The sequence below is a fragment of the Rattus rattus genome, chromosome 2 (genome assembly GCF_011064425.1).
Source record: "Rattus rattus isolate New Zealand chromosome 2, Rrattus_CSIRO_v1, whole genome shotgun sequence".
NCBI classification, from domain to species: domain Eukaryota; kingdom Metazoa; phylum Chordata; class Mammalia; order Rodentia; family Muridae; genus Rattus; species Rattus rattus.
In genome coordinates, this window is record NC_046155.1 from 174,282,819 (window position 1) to 174,303,452 (window position 20,634).

Below are 20,634 nucleotides of genomic sequence, written 5' to 3' on the forward strand. Positions count from 1 at the left end.
AGTATTTTGATTTGTTCAAACTTTTATAAGAATTCATTACTATTTTGCAATATCACTTTGGCATGATAAAGTCCTTTATGGTATTATTTGTAGACAGCAGTATACCTTGAACCAGTCTGAAAGTTTCAGACCATGATCTCCTGGTCAAATGGGCCCACACGGGACATGGTAAGATACCACACTCACACAGTACACCATAAATTACTTTAACTATCCTTTACAAAGAACTTGGGGGAACGATTGCAGCTCCCAGGAAAGGCAGTAGCTGGCCATTGGCGAAGCTAAGCTGGGAGGAACAGACAAGTGGGGAGTGGGACTGGGAGCAGCCGATCTTGGAGCTAAACCAGGATCAAGGGCCACAGTCACGGGCAAAGTCAGAAGCTTGCTTTTTTTTTTTTTTTTTTTTTTTTTTCCCGGAGCTGGGGGCCGAACCCAGGGCCTTGTGCTCGCTAGGCAAGTGCTCTACCACTGAGCTAAATCCCCAACCCGAAGCTTGCTTTTTAAAATAACACACAACAGGGGTCATGTGTTATTTCCAAACTATGCCTGTGCAGAGGTTTTATTACTGGTAAACTCATTTTGGGATAATGGAGAAGATATCTCAAGGTGTCTGCTGTTGCTGGGTATAGTGGCATTCAGCCACAATCCCAGAATTAGGGAGGTGAATGAAGACAGAAGGATCAGAAAATTCAGGGTCATCCTTGGATATATAGTGAGTTTGAGGCCAGCTTGGGCCACATGAGACCTTGTCTCAGAAAACAAACAAAGAGGCTGTTCTTAAACAGGAACTGAGTTTGATACATTTGAGAAACACCAACCTCAACTGTGTGGGAGGCACCACTTCCTTACAAAGTCAGAGGTCACTACTGACATTATGCCATCTTCTCTTGCCACCCATACACTGTGGATGTAATGTTTGTGCCTGGTAACTCAAAAGTTATCTTAAAAATTATCTTTCTATCTAGATTCTCTGATGTCAAACAGCATGGAATTGCCCACTGAAGGTTCTTCTACCCCAATAACATGCACAGAGTTTTTCTCCTGCATAATTTCATGAAGGTCAAACAAGGCCAGGGCTCTGCTTGCTTGTCCTGCCTTTGCCTGGGCTATTGGAACCTCTTTTGAATTTGAGTGTGGATTCCGGATGAGTTTTGAGCCCGGTCTACAGTGCTGTTCCCGTCTTCGGCTACGTCCACGTAGTGGTTCTTCCTCTCTGTTGTGGGTTATCTGATGTCGGATGAGGTGAGAACTCTGAATGAAACACTTTCCACACTGATTACATTTAAAGGGCCTATCGCTCTGTTGAGTCCTTTCACTTTGACTTAATGGTGGGTCACAGCTGAGGGGTTCTGTCCACTCGAGCTTTGTTAAAGCTGGTGCCTGCTCAAAGATCAGCCTCTGTCGGCACTCATAGGGTTTCTCACCAGCATGCTTCCGCTGATGCTGGGCCAGGGAAGAACTGTGCCTGAAGCCCTTTCCACAGTGATTACACTCGTATGGCCTTTCCTCAGTGTGAGTCCGCAGGTGCAGGAAGAGGCAAGTGGTCCGGGAGAAGGATTTCCCACAAACGCTGCAGGTATAAGGCTTCTCCCCAGTGTGTGTCCTCTTGTGTCGACCCAGGGATGAATTCTGATTGAAGGCCCTTCCACAGTCCTGACACTCATAGGGTTTCTCTCCAGTGTGAATTCTCCTATGGACTGTAAGGTGTGTACTGTGGCAAAAAGATTTCCCACATTCATCACACTTATAAGGCTTGTCTCCAGTGTGGATTCGCTCATGTTGAACAAGGGAAGAGTTTTGGCTGAAGGCTTTCCCACACTCTTTGCACATGTAAGGTCTTTCTCCCGTATGAATTCTCTTGTGCACTGTGAGATGTGCATTATGGTTAAATGACTTCCCACAGTCAGTACACTTATAGGGTTTATCTTGCACTTGACTTTTTGTGAGTTCTGTAATGGGCATAATCTGATCAAAAGCTTTTTGACTGCCATTGTCATCAAAAGGCTGTGATGCTGGGGAGTCTGTCTGTTGACTGACTAAGCTTGGGTTATGTTCTGAATTTTTAACTTGTGAGCCATAAGTATAGCCATACTCTATTCTAGAAATATCTGGTAATAGATCTGTGTTTAAGCCAAGAACACAGGTTTCTACAAGTCCAAGGCTTTTATAGCTTTGACTTTGAACTGATATCTCTTTGGGGCCATTCAACTGCCCTAAGTTACTCTGGTCCTTCTTGAGTGCCTGCCTCTGGCCATCACTTTCCCGATATATCTCTGTCATAGAATGACAAGAAACAGCCTTTGCAAACCCATCCTTTTCTGTAATGGGGGATGGTTTCATTTTTGGGAGGTCCTGGTCCTTGAGCAGTGTGTGGTCTTCAGGTTCAAGAATCCAACCTGAAAGAAAAACAAAGAGCTCTGAGTAGTTACCGGAAAACGAGGAGAGAGGCACATTCTAATACCCTGGACCTTAACGATCTGCCTTGGTAAGACCTGATTCTCCTCTTGACATCAACTATCCCTACCCTCAACTATAGCTTCACTCCTGGGCCAAGCACTGGAAACAAAATAAAAACATACTATTTTCTTGCAAGGACACTGTGACATCCTACCATAAACCTACCAAAAGTAGCTGTGTTTTGTATTTTATAATATGAAGTCCTAAAGTCCAGATGCCAGCTGGGCTGTTCTTTCCTGGAAGCTCCACAGAAGAACCTATGGAAGTCAGTAGTTAGCATCTTCAAATCTCTCTCAATAGTCTCTACTTCTGTTGTCACATATCCTTTTCTTGCTGTGACCCTCTTGCTTCTTATAATTACTCTTATGCTTCCATTGCCTCACCTTATAGACAGCTGTTTTTTTTTTTAAAGATTTATTTATTTTTATTTATTATGACTACACTGTAGCTGTCTCAGACACACCAGAAGAGGGCATCAGATCCCACTACAGATGGTTGTAAGCCACCATGTGGTTGCTAGGAATTGAACTCAGGACCTCTGGAAGAGCCAGTGCTCTTAACCACTGAGCCATCTCTCCAGCCCTAAACAGCTGGTTTTAGGGATCAGGAATTACACTTTATGGAGGACCATGCTTCCCTTCATTGCCCACTCTTATACATGCAGGCATCCACCGAGGTCAGAGAGGGCACTGGATCCCTGGAACTGGAGTTATAGGTACTTGTGAGCCAACTTGTGGGTTTTGGGAACAGAACCCATATCCTTTGCAAGAGCAGTAGGGGCTCTCAACTGCTGACTCATCTTTCCAGCCCCACCCTTAGATTCTTGAGGCCTCTCACCTGCTTAAGACTCACCCATGACACACATGAATGTGTTCATTCGTTATCTGTTTCATCGCACTACCGTCCAGGCAGTGCCTGGAACTGACAGGTGCTAAAGATTCAAAAACATCTGTCTCAGTGAATGCTGGAGGGATTAAAGGGCAAACCAAAAGCCCGGCCACAGGAGAAAAGCTAGAGAAGCTGAGACTGGCTGGACATGTTCTTTGCCACCTCTGCACAGCACACAGAGGGGCTTAATAAAATGTGAGTCATTCTGGGCTGGGGAGATGGCTCAGTGGTTAAGAGCACTGACTGCTCTTCCAGAGGTCCTGAGTTCAAATCCCACCAACCACATGGTAGCTCACAACCATCTGTAGTGAGATCTCATGCCCTCTTCTAGTGTGTCTGAAGATAGCTACAGTGTACTTATCATAAATAAATCTTTAAAAAAATGTGAGTCATTCCATACAAAATTTTATACCTGAAGATAATACGTTATATAGTTTGTGAAAATGTTCTTAAAATAAAACAACTTATTGGGCTGGAGAGATGGCTCAGTAGTTAAGAGCACTGACTGCTCTTCCAGAGGTCCAGAGTTCAAATCCCAGCAACCACATGGTGGCTCATAACCATCTGTAATGAGATCTGATGCCCTCCTCTTCTGGTGTGTCTGAAGACATTGACAGTATACTTACATATGATAAATGAATAAATCTTTAAAAAAAACCAACCAACTTATTTATACCAGTATGTCCACAGTAGCACTACTCTTAACAGCCCAGAGTGCAAACAACCCAAATGCCCATCAACTAGTAAATGGAAAATAAAACACGAGTGTAGGGAACACAGCTCAGTGGTAGAGTAGTTGCCCAGCATGTATGAGGCCCTAAGGTTCTATTCCCTGAATAACAACAAACAAACCAGCTAATGATGATCTACCCAGTCAATGAAATATTCAGTCATAAAAAGGACGGATATGTGAATAGACACTGTTACATGGAGGGACTTTGAGGAAAAGAAGTCAGACACGAATGTCACAAACTGAAGGTCCACTGATTGAGAAAGGTCCCAAACAGGCAAATCCATAGGCAGTCCAAATGAGTGACTGTCAAGAGGAAGGGAAGATGGATGGGGACTGCTAACAGGCAACTTTTCTGGTGGTGGATAAGGTCTAAATGTTTGTATTCTCTTAAAATTTGTATATGTAAATCCTAATCCCTGTTTTGATAGTATTTACAAATGGGGCTTTGGGGAATATGAGGTCACAAAGTCCTTGTGAGAGACTAGTGCCCTTCTAAAAGGGGACATTGGAGTCTTACTCCCTACCCACCTCCCCTTTTCTTCTGAGGAAGGAACAGCCATCCATCCATAGATGAGAAAGGGGCCTCTATCATGAACCAAATCAACTTTCAGCCTCTAGAACTGTAAGAAATAAGCACCTGCTTTTTACAATCACCTAAACAGTGATGAGACACGGAAGTAGACACTGGTGATGGACAATCTGTGAATACACTCCATCACCACTGGATTATATAATAGGTGGGGTTTTTTCTTCTTTTTTTGTCTTTTTTGATTTGTTTTTGTTTTGCTGAACTGTGTATCAGGTCCAGGGCTTCATGCACACAACTCAATCTTTACCTCCAATTTTAAATGGGAATATCATATGGTATATGAATCCTAATGCAGTTGTTGCCAAAAGCCCAAATAGACCTCTTCTTTCCACCCTGCTTACCCCTCTGCTCACCATGCAGATCACTTCTGATGATAGACCGTGCTCTCTCCTTTTGTCCACCATTCACTCTGACCTCACTTCTTCTTTCACATGGTTCCCTGCGGGCCTCCTTACTGTCCCTCCCACCACATCCCGTGCTGCTTTCTCTGCCTGGAGCATGCATCTCCAGCCACCTGCCTGCTTCATTCAGTGTTATCTCTGAAAAGAGGCAATTCTGTGTATCCTGGAGGTATGTATCCTCTACCCTGTTTCTCAGGCAGGCTTTCTGTTTGTTTGTTTGTTTGTTTGAACCATCACCTCCTGATATTTTTACTTCAAAACCCTGGCTGAATGAAGGCTCATCTCAGTCTGGAAGTCTTATTTTCTGCTACACTCCTAGCATCAAAAGCATGATATAGGTGAGTCCTCAGGAATGCTTGCTGAATGAACTTCTGAGCTGAGCTATTAAAATATAGCCTCAGGGCAAACCCTGGTCCAGACCAATGTTGCCAAAGGGAAGAGGGGTGAAGAGGACCCAGAGTAGGGAGTAGTGCCCTACTGCTACAGTAGCAGTAGGGCATCTACACAAGTATTAATACAAAGTATGTTTCCATTTTAATGGGGCTCTCCAGGCCACTACTGAGGGTTGAGCTGGTGTAACCAGGTCAGGCCAGGAATAGTTGAAGGTATCAGTGCTGTTGAATTCACCTGGGGCTCTCACAGCTCCAGTCGACCTGGCACCAGATTTTTGAGCCACAGTGTTTAGAAAGTCATAGTTCTCCAGAGTGAGACTGTGGTAAGAGGAATCGATGGTAGAGTTGAGACTACAGTACACCAGGAAACTATAAGAGGGAACCTAAGAAACAAAGCAAGATGCAACAGGCCCACCAAATTACATGGCTGCACTGGGAGGGGGTCTACCTAGATAAACACTCTTTAAAACAAAAGAAGAATTACTCTCATTGGATAAAGAGTGTGCTAAACTGAAAGATAGCCCCTCAAAGATAACCACATTCCAGTCATTGGACCCTGTTACACGGCAAAGAGGATATTGTAAATTTAAAACATTTTTAATTGAAATTTATTTTTTTTTATTTATGTGCATGTATGTGAAGCACAGCACATGTGTGAGGGGGCCTGAGGTCAGAAGAGGGCATCAGATCTCCCAGAACTACAGTTAGAGATAGTTGTGAGCCACCTGACAGGGGTGCTGGAACCAAAGTCAGGTTTTTTTGTTTTTGTTTTTGCAAGAAGAGAAAGTGCTCTTTTTTTTTTTTTTTTAAGATTTATTCATTTATTATATATAAGTACACTGTAGCTGTCTTCAGATACACCAGAAGAGGGCACCAGATCTCTTTACAGATGGTTGTGAGCCACCATGTGGTTGCTGGGAATTGAACTCATGACCTCTGGAAGAGCAGTCGGGTGCTCTTAACCGCTGAGCCATCTCTCCAGCCTGAGAAAGCGTTCTTAACTGGTGAGCTACCTTTCTGGGTCCAAATTAAGACTACTGAAAGTGTACAGTTCTCTGGAGATTCTATGGCTCCATGAGCCAGAGTCTGAGAGGAAAGTGAGGCAGTGGATACATAGCTGAGTGATATGTTATGCAGAAGGCCCCATGAGCCATGGTACACGGGCAACTTCTGCACATTAGGAGGAACAAGGCAATGGAACCTCTCCCGGTACTGCCAGAGCAGTCGGCCCTGATGAACCACTTTCTACTCCAACTAACTTCCACACATTCGAGAAAATACATAATTGAATCTGTGGGCCTTTTTTTGGACAGGTTTTTACAGAGGCTTTTCCTGCAGGGTGATTGGGATTACAGGAGTTCACTATCATAATCAGCCAAATCTGTATTTTTCCCAACCACTTTGCCACAGTACTTTGCTTCAGTAGCAGTAGGGCATCTACACAAGTATTAATGCAAAGTATGTTTCCATTTTAACAGGGCTCTCCAGAGGCCTTTGTTTCTAGAACACATATGACTTAATAGTTTCTGCAACAATTCTGATGCCACACCTACTGTGCAAGCCAGTCAAGGCTCAGTTATTTTAGAACCTAGATTCAATCAGGGCATACACTGTCAGTGGAAAGGATGTGTCTAGATGAGTCGGATTTGCTCCTGACAACAAAGTTGGAAGCAGCATTGGCAACAACCGACAAAGAAGGAAGAAATAGATCTGCTGCAGACTCATGAACCTGAGAGAGAGTGTCACACCTCTTCATAGAGGTCAGCCCTGGGTAGCACTTAGAAGCATTTGGGTGGGTTGACTGCAGGCTGCTGGTTATATATTACCAAAGCCATACCGTATCCACTCCAGCTGTCAAGGGTCCCAGGGTACCAGTCCTATTTAATTATCTATTAGACCTTTCCTTTCCACCGTCCCTAGTAAACAGTGTCAGGATAAGAGCAAGTAATCCAGTCCCGATCAGAGTGTTGGGACAAGGGGACACATGTCGGGCACTGTTCCCACTGCCTCCCTTCCTTCTCACCAGGAACATGGATATGATGGCCAGAGCTACTGTAGTCACACTGTAATCCTGAGTAACACGGAACCAACAGCCCTGGCACATCTCTAAAATGCCAAGCTAGCACCAGTGCCAGCTAAGTCGGGGGTCCTGCTTTTTAAAAGCAATATTTCCTTCTCCTTCTGAGTTTCTCTTAATGTAGATTTAAGGCTTTTTGATTTGTTTTTCAGACAGGATCTTACAATATATATCCCTAGCTTGCCTGGATCTCAATATTTAGACTAGGCTGACTTTGAACTCACAGAGATCCACCAGTATCTGCCTCCTGAGTGCTGGGATAAGAACATAAATCACCCGGATGATCAAAATGTGAATGCTTCACTCCTTCTTTAAAAGGGGAACAAGAATACCCTTGGCAGGGAAGAGAGAGGCAAAAGATTAAAACAGAGACTGAAGGAACACCCATTCAGAGCCTGCCCCACATGTGGCCCATACATATACAGCCACCCAATTAGACAAGATGGATGAAGCAAAAAGAAGTGCAGACCGACAGGAGCCGGATGTAGATCGCTCCTGAGAGATACAGCCAGAATACAGCAAATACAGAGGCGAATGCCAGCAGCAAACCACTGAACTGAGAATGGGACCCCCGTTGAAGGAATCAGAGAAAGAACTGGAAGAGCTTGAAGGGCTCGAGACCCCATATGTACAACAATGCCAAGCAACCAGAGCTTCCAGGGACTAAGCCACTACCTAAAGACTATACATGGACTGACCCTGGACTCTGACCTCATAGGTAGCAATGAATATCCTAGTAAGAGCACCAGTGGAAGGGAAGCCCTGGGTCCCTGCTAAGACTGAACCCCCAGTGAACTAGACTGTTGGGGGAGGCGGCAATGGGGGGAGGGTGGGGAGGGGAACACCAAGAAGGAAGGGGGGGGGGGAAGGGGATGTTTGCCCGGAAACCAGGAAAGGGAATAACACTCAAAATGTATATAAGAAATACTCAAGTTAATAAAAAAAAAAAAAAAAGTGGCCATCTTACCCAAAGCAATTTACAGATTCAACATTGAAATTTCAATATAATTCTTCTTCACAGAACTCTAAAGGACAAGTTTTTGCTTTATATGTAAAAATAAATTCAGGATAGCTACAGAACTACAGTAATAAAAAATAGCATACTATTGACAAACACACACACACACACACACACACAAAAAGAACATGCGTCACCACATCAGGCCAAAGTTGTTTTTTTTTTTAATTTTTAAATTTTTAGATTTATTTTATTCATGTGAGTGCTTTGCCTGCACATATGTCTGTGTACCACCTGAATGAGCCTTCTTGTGGGTGCTGGGAATTGAACTTGGGTCCTGGGCAAGAACAACAAGAGTTCTTAACCACTGAGCCAACTCTTCAGCCCTAGGACAAGTTTTTAATACTTAAATAGAATTTGTTCAGATAATAGACTAACAGAAGGGTCTGGGGAACAGGTTTGCAGACTCTAACATGCAAGAACTGAATGGAAGGCCAGGATGAAAGTCAGGAAGAGGATGCTGGGAAGGCTAATGAGAAAGGGCATAGCCTGGAAAGTAAGATGCAGCAGAAACACGATCACTGCTGGAGAGGAAGGAAACAGCTCTTGTGAGCACAGGAGGATGGGTGCCAGTGGACCCTCCAGAAATATAAGACAACTGGCCAAGCTGACAGTCTAGGGGAAGTTTGCTCACAGGCTGGCCTTTGGGAGTGTTAGGGAACTTGGACTTGGGGTGGGTTCCCACAATCCTAAAAGTTCACTGCTCTGTTTTTATTTCAAGCCCCAGAATCATGGAATGCAGTAGGCAAAAGGTGTCCCTAGGACCGAATCCCATCTTCCTGGAGATCACAGTCATCAGCACTATCACAGCTCACTGCTGGGGGAACTGAGCACATTCTGAAGATCTGTAAACTCATGTCTGCTGCTTCTAGACCAGTGGTTCTCAACCGGTAGGTCGTGATCCCTCCGGGGTCACATATCAGATAGCCTGTATATCAGATATTTACATTATAAATCATACCAGTAGCAAAATCAGTTATGAAGCAACAATGAAAATAATGTTATGGTTGGGGGTCACCACAACATGAGGAACTGTATAAAGGGTCACAGTGTTAGGAAGGTTGAGAATCACTCCTCTAGACTTTGCCTTCTAAGGCCTTTTCCTTTCACAGATTTTTCTCTGAGTCTTTGGCTATAACCAGTCATAGCTCTGAATCTGATGCTACGCCCTGTGAACCTCCTAAGAGAGGAATGGTTTTGAGGGCCCTGAAACGATATTCTTCCCTTAAGTGCATCTCCAGTGGTCTCCTAGAATCCCCCACAACTGGGGCACCCACTTGGTGGGGTTTTTTACCTGGATGGCAGGCCTGGGAGCCTCCTCTGTCTGCCACCCACAGCTCAGCACCTTGTTCCAGCTGGGAGATAACTGCAGGTTTGGGAAGATCAGGACCTGGAAATAGGTAAAGGCACAGGAAGTCGGAAGCTGCTCTGGGAAAAACAAGCCCTGGCTGCAGGCTCTTGACCATAGGGACATATGGGCATCTCACAGTCACGTGAAGGTTTTGCTCTGTGGCAGAAGGACACAAGAGTGTCCTACAGGGAATGAGGACTCAGGGTTACGTTAGAGCCCCATATAAGAGGCCCACAATCATAACTCAGGAAGATTCCACCGCTACAGTGAGGGAAGCAGAGCTTACCCACAGAGAGAAGGTGCCCAAAGGTCTCCAGCATCACATCACGATACAGAGTCCTCTGGGTAGGGTCCAGCTGTCCCCACTCCTCTTGCGTAAAGTCCACAGCCACATCTCGGAAAGTCACTGGCTCCTGAAACATTTCCAGGCAACCTCGATTAGTTGGACCATCTACCTCTGTAGTAGAGGAAGAATAAGAGAAAACAGGCAGGCAGGGGTCTTGAGAAACTATACACTCTGACTGATGTGCCTCAGCCCCCATTGGGAGCCTACTGGGGCACTATGAGGTGGGCACAGGCTACCATGACAATATATGAGAGCACTTGGCAGCATCAACAAAGCCAGCCACAGCTGACCTATGACTGATCAGACAGACTAGACCACTGACATGCAGGTTTATGACCTCTAAAATTGGCTACTGGGTTTTATTTGTTTCTAAGTATGTTTATGAGTGTTTGTATGTATGCATGTGTACATGGAGGCCAGAAGACAACTTTGGGTGATCAGATCTTTGTCTTCTACACATTCTTCTATTGATGACCAAGGCCACACCAGCATTATTTGTTATCTGATCACCAGTCCCCCACCTCCACCCCCCCTTTAACGTACTATCTTAGCTCAGCTTTCAGTATCTTATCCAATGTTCAAGAGGTTCTTTCCTATACCAGTCCTTCTTGACATCTTTCCTTCCTTTTCCATTTTTGTGTGTGATGCACATGCGTGTGCTCACATGAGGGAGAGTGTGCCTGCATGTGTGTGTGTGTGTGTGGAGGCCCAATGTTGACTTTGAGAATCATCTTCAGTTCCTCTTCCACCTGATCCACTGAGCAGGGTTTCTCAATCAAACCCAGAGCTCAAAGATATGGTTAGTCTCTACAGCCAACTTGCTCTGGGGCTCCCCTGTTTGTCTTCTGAGACTAGAATTATAGGTGGACCACCATGCCCAACTAGCCTTTATGTGGGTTCTGGGGATCTGAACTGAAGTCCTCATATCTGCATACATCTCTCCAGGCCTAATACTAAAAACATCCTTTTTTTGCTTCTGAGACAGGATTTTCAGTATCCCAGGTTTGCCTCAGACACACTATACTGGCAAAGCTGATGCTGAATTTCTGATTCTCCTGCTTTTACCTCCCAAGCGCTGGGATTATAGGTATGCCCCACCACACCCAGTTTCTTGTTTGTTTTTTAATGTGGTGCTAGGGCTTCACACATGCTAGGCAAACTCTTCCCATTGAGCTAAATCCCCCACCCCAAAACAGTGGTTCTTAAGATGTGGGTTGCAAGAGGCTGGGGATTTAGCTCAGTGGTGAGCGCTACCTAGGAAGGCATAAGGCCCTGGGTTCGGTCCCCAGCTCCAAAAAAAAAAAAAAAAAAAGAACAAAAAAAAAAAAAAAAAGATGTGGGTTGCAACTCCTATGGGGGTTGCATATCAGATATTTACATTACAATTCACAACAGTAGCAAAATTATAGTTATGAAGTAGCAACAAAATGATTTTGGGGCTGGGGGTTATCACAATGTGAGGAACTGTATCAAAGAGTCACAGCATTGAGAACTACTGCTCTGAACATTGAGTGGCTCCTTGTCGCTTTTCAATAAAGGATGACCATGCCCCCAAAGATATCCAGATACGTGCTCCTGGAACTTATGAATATTACAGTAGTAACACAGACTTGGTGGGTGTGGTAAAGATGCTCAAACAGGCACGTGTCCTGGGTTATCTAGGTGGCCTCTAAATGCAATCACACGTTTGAGATAGGTGTGAGTCTTGAGAAGTTGGAAAGTAATGTGGTCACCTAAGCAAATTGCTACCTTGCTGCTCTGAGGCTAGGCAAAAGGCCACAAGGCAAGGGGTGCCAGGGCTTACAGCTCTTATGGCTGGAAAAGCAGACAACCTCCCCTAGGACTTGGTAGAAGTGTGGCTCTGCTCAGGGTGCTCATTTCTGACTTCTCATCTCTAGAATGTATCCTTTTTTTTTATGATTTCTGAGACAGGGTCCAGCCTGGCTTTGACTTGCTACAGCAACCACAAGAAACTAATGTACTAGAACTCTAAGGTCTCCACTCTTGGCCCTTGCTCCTGTGGAGGCTAGTCTCCAAAATGGCCCCTCAGTAATTCCCCAATCTGCTTGCAGCCATGCTGACTTCTATAACTGATAGGACACTGTGAAAATGACAGCATAGTCTGAGCTGAGGTCATAGGTGACAACACAGCTTCTACCTTGCCATCTTCTGGATCACACCACTCTTCAGGAAACTACACGTTACATGGTGAGGCCTACGTGCTTCCATAGCAAGACCTATATGGAGAAACATTGAATTTTCATGCTAACAGCATGTGAATGAATTATCTTGACAGTGGGTCTTCTACGTTCTGTCAAGTCTCAAGTAATAACTGTTGGGCTGTCATTTTGAAAATAGCTTTAAGAGCCTACAGCGGATCTATAAATTAAGTCACTCCTGGATTCTTACCCGCCAGAAACCATGAAGTAGTATTTATTTCAGGTCACTACATTCTGTGTGTGCTACCTGTTACATGACAACAGTTTAAATACACTTCTCCTGTCTGTCTTATTGTTTATTCCTTGACAAACAGTTAGCTTAATGACTGTTACCTGAGACTTGACTGGGGTTGGAGAATCCACCTTCACTATGACTCACAGCTGTTGTTAGGCCTCAGTTCTCAGTTCTATACTCTGGTCAAATTTCATGAAAAAACTGAGATAACATGAATCTGATTATTTGAAATCTAACACTATCATAAGCTCATTTTGCACACCAAATGTAAATAATGCAAATCTCCCCCAAGCAAACCAAATACCACCCTGCCCCCGACCTCCAGAACGTAATTTCAAAGTTGCAGAACTTATGTATGAATTGGTCTTGGCTTCTGCTGGGTAAATTACGGTGAACAGTATGAGCAGTCAATTTGTCTACAAGTGCAGAACTTTGACAACCAGGAGATTGACAAATATTGATAGCCATACCTACCATAGTTTCCCCCAAGGCCCCGAAGAGTGGGACCCTCCAGTTTTACTAACTTGGTGCCTCTGTCCTGCGAAGTTATGCCTTACTTGCAAAATAGGGGTTCATGATGCGTAGGTTTCCCCAAAAGTCTGTTGACTCTGAGCTTCAGGACATGTCCTGAGGACCGTACCCGCAATGTGGCTGCTCTGTATCGCTAGCCAGTCACCTGTCATTTCCAAGAAACGTCTCTCTGGATGAATGGGAGGGCGTTGGCTGGAGCGGGGTCGAAACCCTGAGCGGGGCCTGTTCTGTTCTTTGGGAAATGACCACCTCCTTCCCCCTCGACCCCATGGCACGGAGACAGGAGACTGAAGCAAGCACATTGTAGACGAGGGGAACTAGATTCGGACCCAGGCTCAGAGGATGAGCGATAGCGCTTGTTTCCCCTGTGGAAAAAGCGCCGTGGGTTACAGGCCAGTTTGTGGGGGATAGCGGGGCCCGGAGTCCACTCAGTCGTTTTTTGTTACCTGAAGTTGTGTTGCTTGAGGCCGCGAGGCCATCACCACTGTGGCCGCTTTGTCCTGCTGGTCCATCCCAGGCCAACAGGTCAGACACAGACGTCCAAGGCGACCCTAATCTAAAACGCAGTCCCGTAGTGGGGACCACCCGACCGGCCTCCCGCTGGACAATGGCGGCAGCACCAGGGACGCCGAGACTACAACTCCCAGAAGGCTACGCGCCGAGACTCAGCTCTGAACCAATGGAAGCTACTGCCAGTCCAACGTTGACCAATGGGGGAAGGAGGTGGAAACCACCTACAGGTCATGTTTAAGAATCAGGCATGGTACCAGTAGAGGCCGGCTTACATTCCGTTACCTGCGGATGTGGGCATCACTTGGGCTCCGAGTTCCCCGGAAATCATCCTCCCACCCCGACGACTGAGTTTAGGACATATATGCGTCTGCACAGTGAGGGGGACGCGCATCAGTAAGATATTGGTGTTAGAGTTGGTCAATCTGACTTGCTGCTGGAATTAAACGCACAAGAGAGCCAGGGCTTTCCTCTTGTGCTGTGTACTCTGGTTACATAGAAAGTTAACCGAGACAAAATTATGTAGACGTTTAAGAGCTTTCTTTATGTGATAGACTTTGAAGGACTAAATGATTGGAAGGCATCCCAGCACAACCATTTAAAGGTACATCTGTAATCCTGGCATTTAAAAGATGGAGGCAATAGGAGTTCAGGGTCATATTCCACGATACAGCATGATCAAGGGACTCTGAGGGATTGGGGGTGGGGTGGAGGGGAAGGGTTTGGGAGATGGATGAGAAAGGACAGAAAACATACCACCCCCTCACACACACCACACAACCCTCCTCACACATTTTTGTTTTTGTTTTTAAAACAAACCAAGAACTAGGCAGAGCTAGAAAAAAATGGTGGTGCATGCCTTTAAGAGGCAGGTAGATCTTTGAGTTCCAGGCCAGCCTGGTCTACACAGTGAATTCCAGGCAACTAGAGCTTCATAGAGAGACCCTATCTCAAACAAACAAACAAACACAAACAAACAACAACCACCATTATAAAAAACAAAAACAAAACAAACAAACAAACAAAAACCCAACCCAACCCAAACCAATCAAATAAAAAACCCCCAAGCAACCAACCAAAACAAAAGCAAACAGGAAAAAAAAAAAAAAGGCAAGAAAAGAAAATGGGTGCTAGCTGGGTGGTGGTGGTACATGCCTTTAATCCTAACACTAGGGAGGAATAGGCAGGCAGATTTCTGATTCCAGCCTAGTCTGGTGTACAGAGTGAGTTCCAGAACAGCCAGGGCTACAAAAGCCTGCCTTGAGAAAAGAAAGAAGAAGAAAGAGAAAGAAAGAAAGGAAGAAAGAGAGAGAGAGAGAGAGAGAGAGAGAGAGAGAGAGAGAGAGAGAGAGAGGAGAAAGGAAGAAAGAGAGGGGAGGGAGGAAGGAGGGAGGAGAGAGGAAGGAAAAAGAAAGAAAAGAGACAATGGGTACTTGCTGGTTCTCACTAGGCTGATGGTGTGGTGGGAAAAGACCAAAAATAAACTATACCCTTAAAGAGACAGAGACCACCAGGTGTGGAACAGCAGGCTCTGCCCTTCCTCCACTACCCCACCCCTCAGTATTGGATATTGAACCTAGTTCTTTATGCAGGAGTGGCAAGTGCTCTATTACAGAGCTACAGTTCCAGCAAACAGCAGGTCCTTTAATTCTCATCTTCCCTTCTCTGTCTCTCCCTCCTCTCAGCCCAGTAGTTTCCTTTGTTCTCTGCTGGCATTTTCCCCACCAGTCTCTGTGTAAATAGGTCTGACAATGACAGTAACGTCATAACTGGTGCTCTGGGTCTGGGCTAGGTATTTCTAGGTTCTTGTCCTCTTTTTCAAATAATTGAAATTAAGAGCGCACAAGAAAAAAGTAAGATAATGTTACTTGGAGCAAAGTGATATTACAGATTATGTAGGTACACTATTAAAGATTGACAGTGGGCGATGGGAATGAAGATTCTCAGTGTCCAGATTATTGCTCAGGGCAATAGTCAGATTTTATAGGGCTCAAGAGAAGGGGGTGCTGGTGACTAGAGATGTAGTTTGGGTGGTTCTCTACTTTGATTGATAGGGTAAGTTATATATTCATTTTCTCTACTGTGCATGTCCTTTTTTATAATGCATCTGATTTCTTTTCTTTTCTTTTCTTTTTTTTTAGGAGCTGGGAACCGAACCCAGGGCCTTGTGCTTGCTAGGCAAGCGCTCTACCACTGAGCTAAATCCCAACCCCCAATGCATCTGATTTTAAACATAAGTGTGCCCGATTATGTGTAAGCCTAAGGTGGTAAATAGGAAGTTCTCCCTAAAAGTAACAGAGGACAAAGTTTTGCTTTCTTGTGCATGCATTGAAAACTAGTTCAGGCCAGAATAGCTTTTCCAGTCTGCATATACAGATATGTTAAGAATTTTCTAGAACAGAAACTGTCTAATTTGAACAGTGCCAAGGACAGGGAAACTTATACTACTGTTCAGAGATGGAGGTATGAATAGCCTGATGTCGATAGAGGTTCTGAAGTTACTAGGGGCGTTGTTTGGAGAGGTGTGTGTGTACAGTATGTGGAACTGAAGAACCAGGTTGCCAAGTGTGTTATTAAAGAGGACTATGTGTGCATAATCCCAAATCAAATAGGGGTTGGGGGTCCCAGGGTATTAAACTATGCTTACTGCTTCAGTATCAAGCAGTGCGGTGTTTTGAATGAGAAATTTCCCCATCACCTCAGGCATTTGAACAGTTGGTGGTGCTCTATGGGGTGCAGCCTTGCTGGAGGAGGTATGACACTGGGACGGGGGTGGGGGTGGGGCGTCCTTGCAACCACCAGAGCCAGCAAAGTAATGTTCCACAGGAGGCAACGAGGTAGCTCAGTACAACAAGACTAAGTAGTTAGTGTTGGTTCAAACTTTGGAAGTCTAACTCCAAATAGTTTATTTTAGGCATGCACAGCACAATTTGGCGAAAACTTTGATGGTGATAATCCGGATCAGGCAGCTTGGGTTTGATGGAGCCACCAGTGTAGAGCTGCCACAGCACCACTAAAACAGGGTGATAGTTAAAAATTGGCTAACAGGGGCTGGAGAGATGACTCAGTGGTTAAGAGCACTGACTGCTCTTTCAGAGGTTCTGAGTTCAAATCTCAGCAACCACATGGTGGCTCACAACCATCTGTAATGAGATCTGATGCCCTAATCTGGTATGTCTGAAGACAGTTATAGTGTACTTATATATAATAAATAAATAAATTAAAAAAATTGGCCAACAGCCACTCAAGCTATTGGCAGCTTCTCTCATGTTGCAGCAGCCACTAAAGAAGTTATTTAAAAACTTTTCAAAAAGGATCTTATTTGGAAATAAAAGACATCTGAAATATGGAGTGCAAAAGTACTCTAGTAATTGCCTATGATGTAAAAAAAAAAAAAAAAAGAAAAGAAAGAAAAACATCAGGGTAAGGAATGTTGATCTAAATTTGACAAGGATAGTATGTCTTTAAGCTCCCAAGGGAGCAACAATCAGCCCTAGGATTGAGGGAGAAATTGATCCAGATAACCAGGCTCAAAATCAATACCTAGTCATTCTGGAGGATCAGCAAGATCTAATGTTGTGGGGTTAAAATTCCTTAGCTTTATAGATAAGATTGTTATCAGAAGATGCACATCCTATGTTGAACTGAAAACTATTCCTTTAGTTTTAGAACAGTCGTTTTCAACCCATGGGTCACAATCCCTTTGGGGTCAAATATCCTGCACATCAGATATTTACATTACAATTCACAATAGTAGCAAAATTACAGTTATGAAGTAACAATGAAATGATTTTGTGGTTGTGGGTAACTACAACACAAGGAACTGTATATTAAAGGGTTGCAACACAGGATGGTTGAGAACTGATGTTTTACAGTCATTCTGGATACTAAGGCAGATCATTCAGTTATTATCATTGTCCTAGTTTGGGTTGCGTTGCAACCAATATTTAATTGTGGATGGATTTACAGTTTCAGAGGTTCATTCCATTATCATCATGGCAGGAAGCATGACAGTAGGCAGACAGGAGCTGAGAGTTCTACATTTTGATCCAACTGCAACCAGGAGAGACTGTTTCTTGTCCACTGAGTGGAACTTGAGCATTAAGAATCCTCAAAGCCCACCTACACTTCTTCCAATAAGGCCACATCTGCTAATAGTGCCACTTCCCATGGGCCAAACATATTCAAACCATTATAGTCATCAAGAGGAATGGCCCCCATACTGGCCAATGTCTATTGACCCACCATTTTAAGATGTTAGAGGCCAGCAGGATTCCTTAATGATTCTTCTGGCACTGTACAGTATTTTTTTCAGGACTTTTATGTACCTTGTGAGGAAGAGATATATTATTACAATAAATGCAAGCCGTACTTACTACTGCTACTAATGAATCATCTGGTATTATAATATAAGAATATATAACCCCCCTAATTGAGGTCATTGATGAAGGGCCATCCATACAGCCTTTACAACTACAGTGGATCTCTGATGACCTACTATGAATTGACCAATGGCTCCTTCATGATGAAAAATTAAAACAGACTGAACCTCTAGTACAGGAACAATTTCAACTAGAACATATAGAACCTTCCATTAGTCTCCTTGGAGCTCCACCATTTTTATAATTCATAAAAGGGCAAAGAATAAATTTTAACTGTTAAATCATCTGAAGGTCATAAATGCTACTATGAAAACAATGGTGGCCCTAAGATTCCTCAAGGACATTACATTATTATATTTGACTTAAAATACTGCTTTTTCTCTATTCCTTTATATCCTGAGGATAAGGAACATTTTGCGTTCTTTATTACTACTTTAAACAATCAGCCACTGACACACTGTCAGTAGAAAGTTTTATGACAAGGGATGAAAAATAGCCCCACTATGTGTTAATATTATGTACACAAAGCATTTACGCTGGTGCTGATTTAAGTTCCCAAAGTATTGGTCATTCATTATGTGGATGATATTCTCCTTTTCCACCTATTTACTGAATACTTAAATTAATGCCTGGCTTTCATGGTAAGCACACTAAAAGAGCAACATTTAAATACAGCTCCAGGTAAAATACAAAAACAATCACCTTGTTGGGTTATGGTAGCACACACCTTTAATCCCAACACTTGTGACCCAGAGGTAGGCAGATCTCTGTGAATTCAAGGCCAGTCTGGTCTACAAAGTGAGTTCCATGACAGAAACCCTGTCTTGAAAAACAAAGCAAAGCAAAACAAACAAACATTACCTAATAATTATTTAGGATATAGTCAAATAACTCAACAACAAATTTGCTATCATCTTACAATCTCACAAACAATGTACCTCCAGTTACTTAGAAAAAGAACTTTTGGGTTATTAAATTGGTACATTCCTCTTCTTTTTTTTTCTTTTCTTTTCTTTCTTTTTTTTTCTCGGAGCTGGGGACCGAACCCAGGGCCTTGCGCTTGCTAGGCAAGCGCTCTACCACTGAGCCAAATCCCCAACCCCAAATTGGTACATTCTTATTTGCCTATTACTACTAAGGATTTGGCTCTACTCTTTAAGTTACTTTCTGGAGACTCTTTTTCTTTTACTATTTATTTATTATGTATACATCATACAGCTTTCTGCCTGCATGTATGCCTACAGGCCAGAAGAGGACATCAGACCTCATTACAGATGGTTGTGAGCCACCATGTGGTTGCTGGGAATTGAACTTAGGACCTCTGAAAGAGCAATTGGTGCTCTTAACCACTGAGTCATCTCTCCAGCCCCTTCTGGAGACTCTTGATGTAGTGATTTGAATATGCTTGGCTCAGGGAGTGGCACTATTAAGAGGTCTGGCCTTGCTGGAGTAGGTGTGTCACTGTGGGCATGGGCTTTAAGACCCTCTTCCCAACTGCCTGAAAGCCAGTCTTCTCCTGTTTGCCTTCAGAACAAGAGGCTGACCTCTCAGTTCCTCCTGCACCACAGTCTGCATGGTCATCGTCATGCTCCTCCTGGATGATAGTGTACTGAACCTCTGAACCTGTAAGCCAGCCCCTATTAAATATTCTTATGAGAGTTGCCTTGGTCATGGTGTCTGTTCACAGCAGTAAAACCCTAACTAAGATATTTGGTTAAACTCCATAAAAAAACATAACACTTGAAACAGAGAAAGTTATTAGTCTATTAAATAGATGCAGGTTGGTTATTTGCTCCATGATGATAATAATTAGCATGTTACTTGGGATCTATTGATAATCATTATCCTTAAGTCTACTTTTAAGGTAATTTTGAAGATACCTTAAACTGTCCCATGGGTATTGCTTAAAATTATATCTAAAAATCCTATAGAAGCTGCTTTCTATGCTTTTACAGATGGCTCTTCAAAAATGACAAGAAGCTTATGTTTTATATACAAATTTCATATCCTCCACAAAAAAGATTGTACACATCCAGATTGTGTAGCCCAACAGTCCCAACTCATTGTAGTCAGCCAGATTTTTTTTTTTTTGAGGTAGGCTTCTCTTGGCTGTCCTGACTGTCACTGTATAGACCAGGCTGGCCTGGAACTCTGAGATCCCCCTGCCTTTGTATCTAGAGTTCTGGGGATTCCTGGCATGCTCACCACTGCCCAGCTAATCAATCAGCTTTTATTAGATGTTTTTCAGCCACTGGCTATTTTAACTGATTCTGCATATTGTATTCAAACTGTTGTTTTACAAACTGCAAGACTCTCCCTTCAGGTGTCTATTAGACAATGGCCTCAAGTTTTCGTAATTCAACGTGTTCACTCTTATCTGGTAGGTCCCTTAACATCCTCTCATGCTCTAGTTGATGCGCTTGCCTCCTCCTCACCACCAATGCTTTCCAGTCAGCTCAAAAGATCTCATGAACTTCTTCACCCTCTTGTTCTTCTTTCACACCA

The 20,634-nt window shown here is 43.8% G+C and overlaps 1 protein-coding gene across 4 annotated transcripts; it reads right to left on the minus strand.

The window, feature by feature from the left end:
- Positions 1 to 529: 529 nt before the first annotated feature.
- Znf8 (zinc finger protein 8) lies at positions 530 to 13,849 on the minus strand. 4 transcript variants are annotated; one of them, XM_032894432.1, is made up of 5 exons: positions 13,684 to 13,787; positions 13,383 to 13,602; positions 10,193 to 10,319; positions 9,850 to 9,945; positions 530 to 2,396 (listed from the first exon to the last, which is right to left on the minus strand). In XM_032894432.1, exons 3-5 carry the CDS (start codon positions 10,224 to 10,226, stop codon positions 958 to 960), a joined length of 1,569 nt encoding a protein of 522 aa, XP_032750323.1. In that variant the 5' UTR covers positions 10,227 to 10,319; positions 13,383 to 13,602; positions 13,684 to 13,787; the 3' UTR covers positions 530 to 957. The 4 variants fall into 4 exon arrangements, with proteins under 4 accessions (XP_032750323.1, XP_032750322.1, XP_032750321.1 ...); XM_032894431.1 differs by having other exon boundaries at positions 13,264 to 13,602; XM_032894430.1 differs by having other exon boundaries at positions 13,181 to 13,602.
- Positions 13,850 to 20,634: the final 6,785 nt, after the last annotated feature.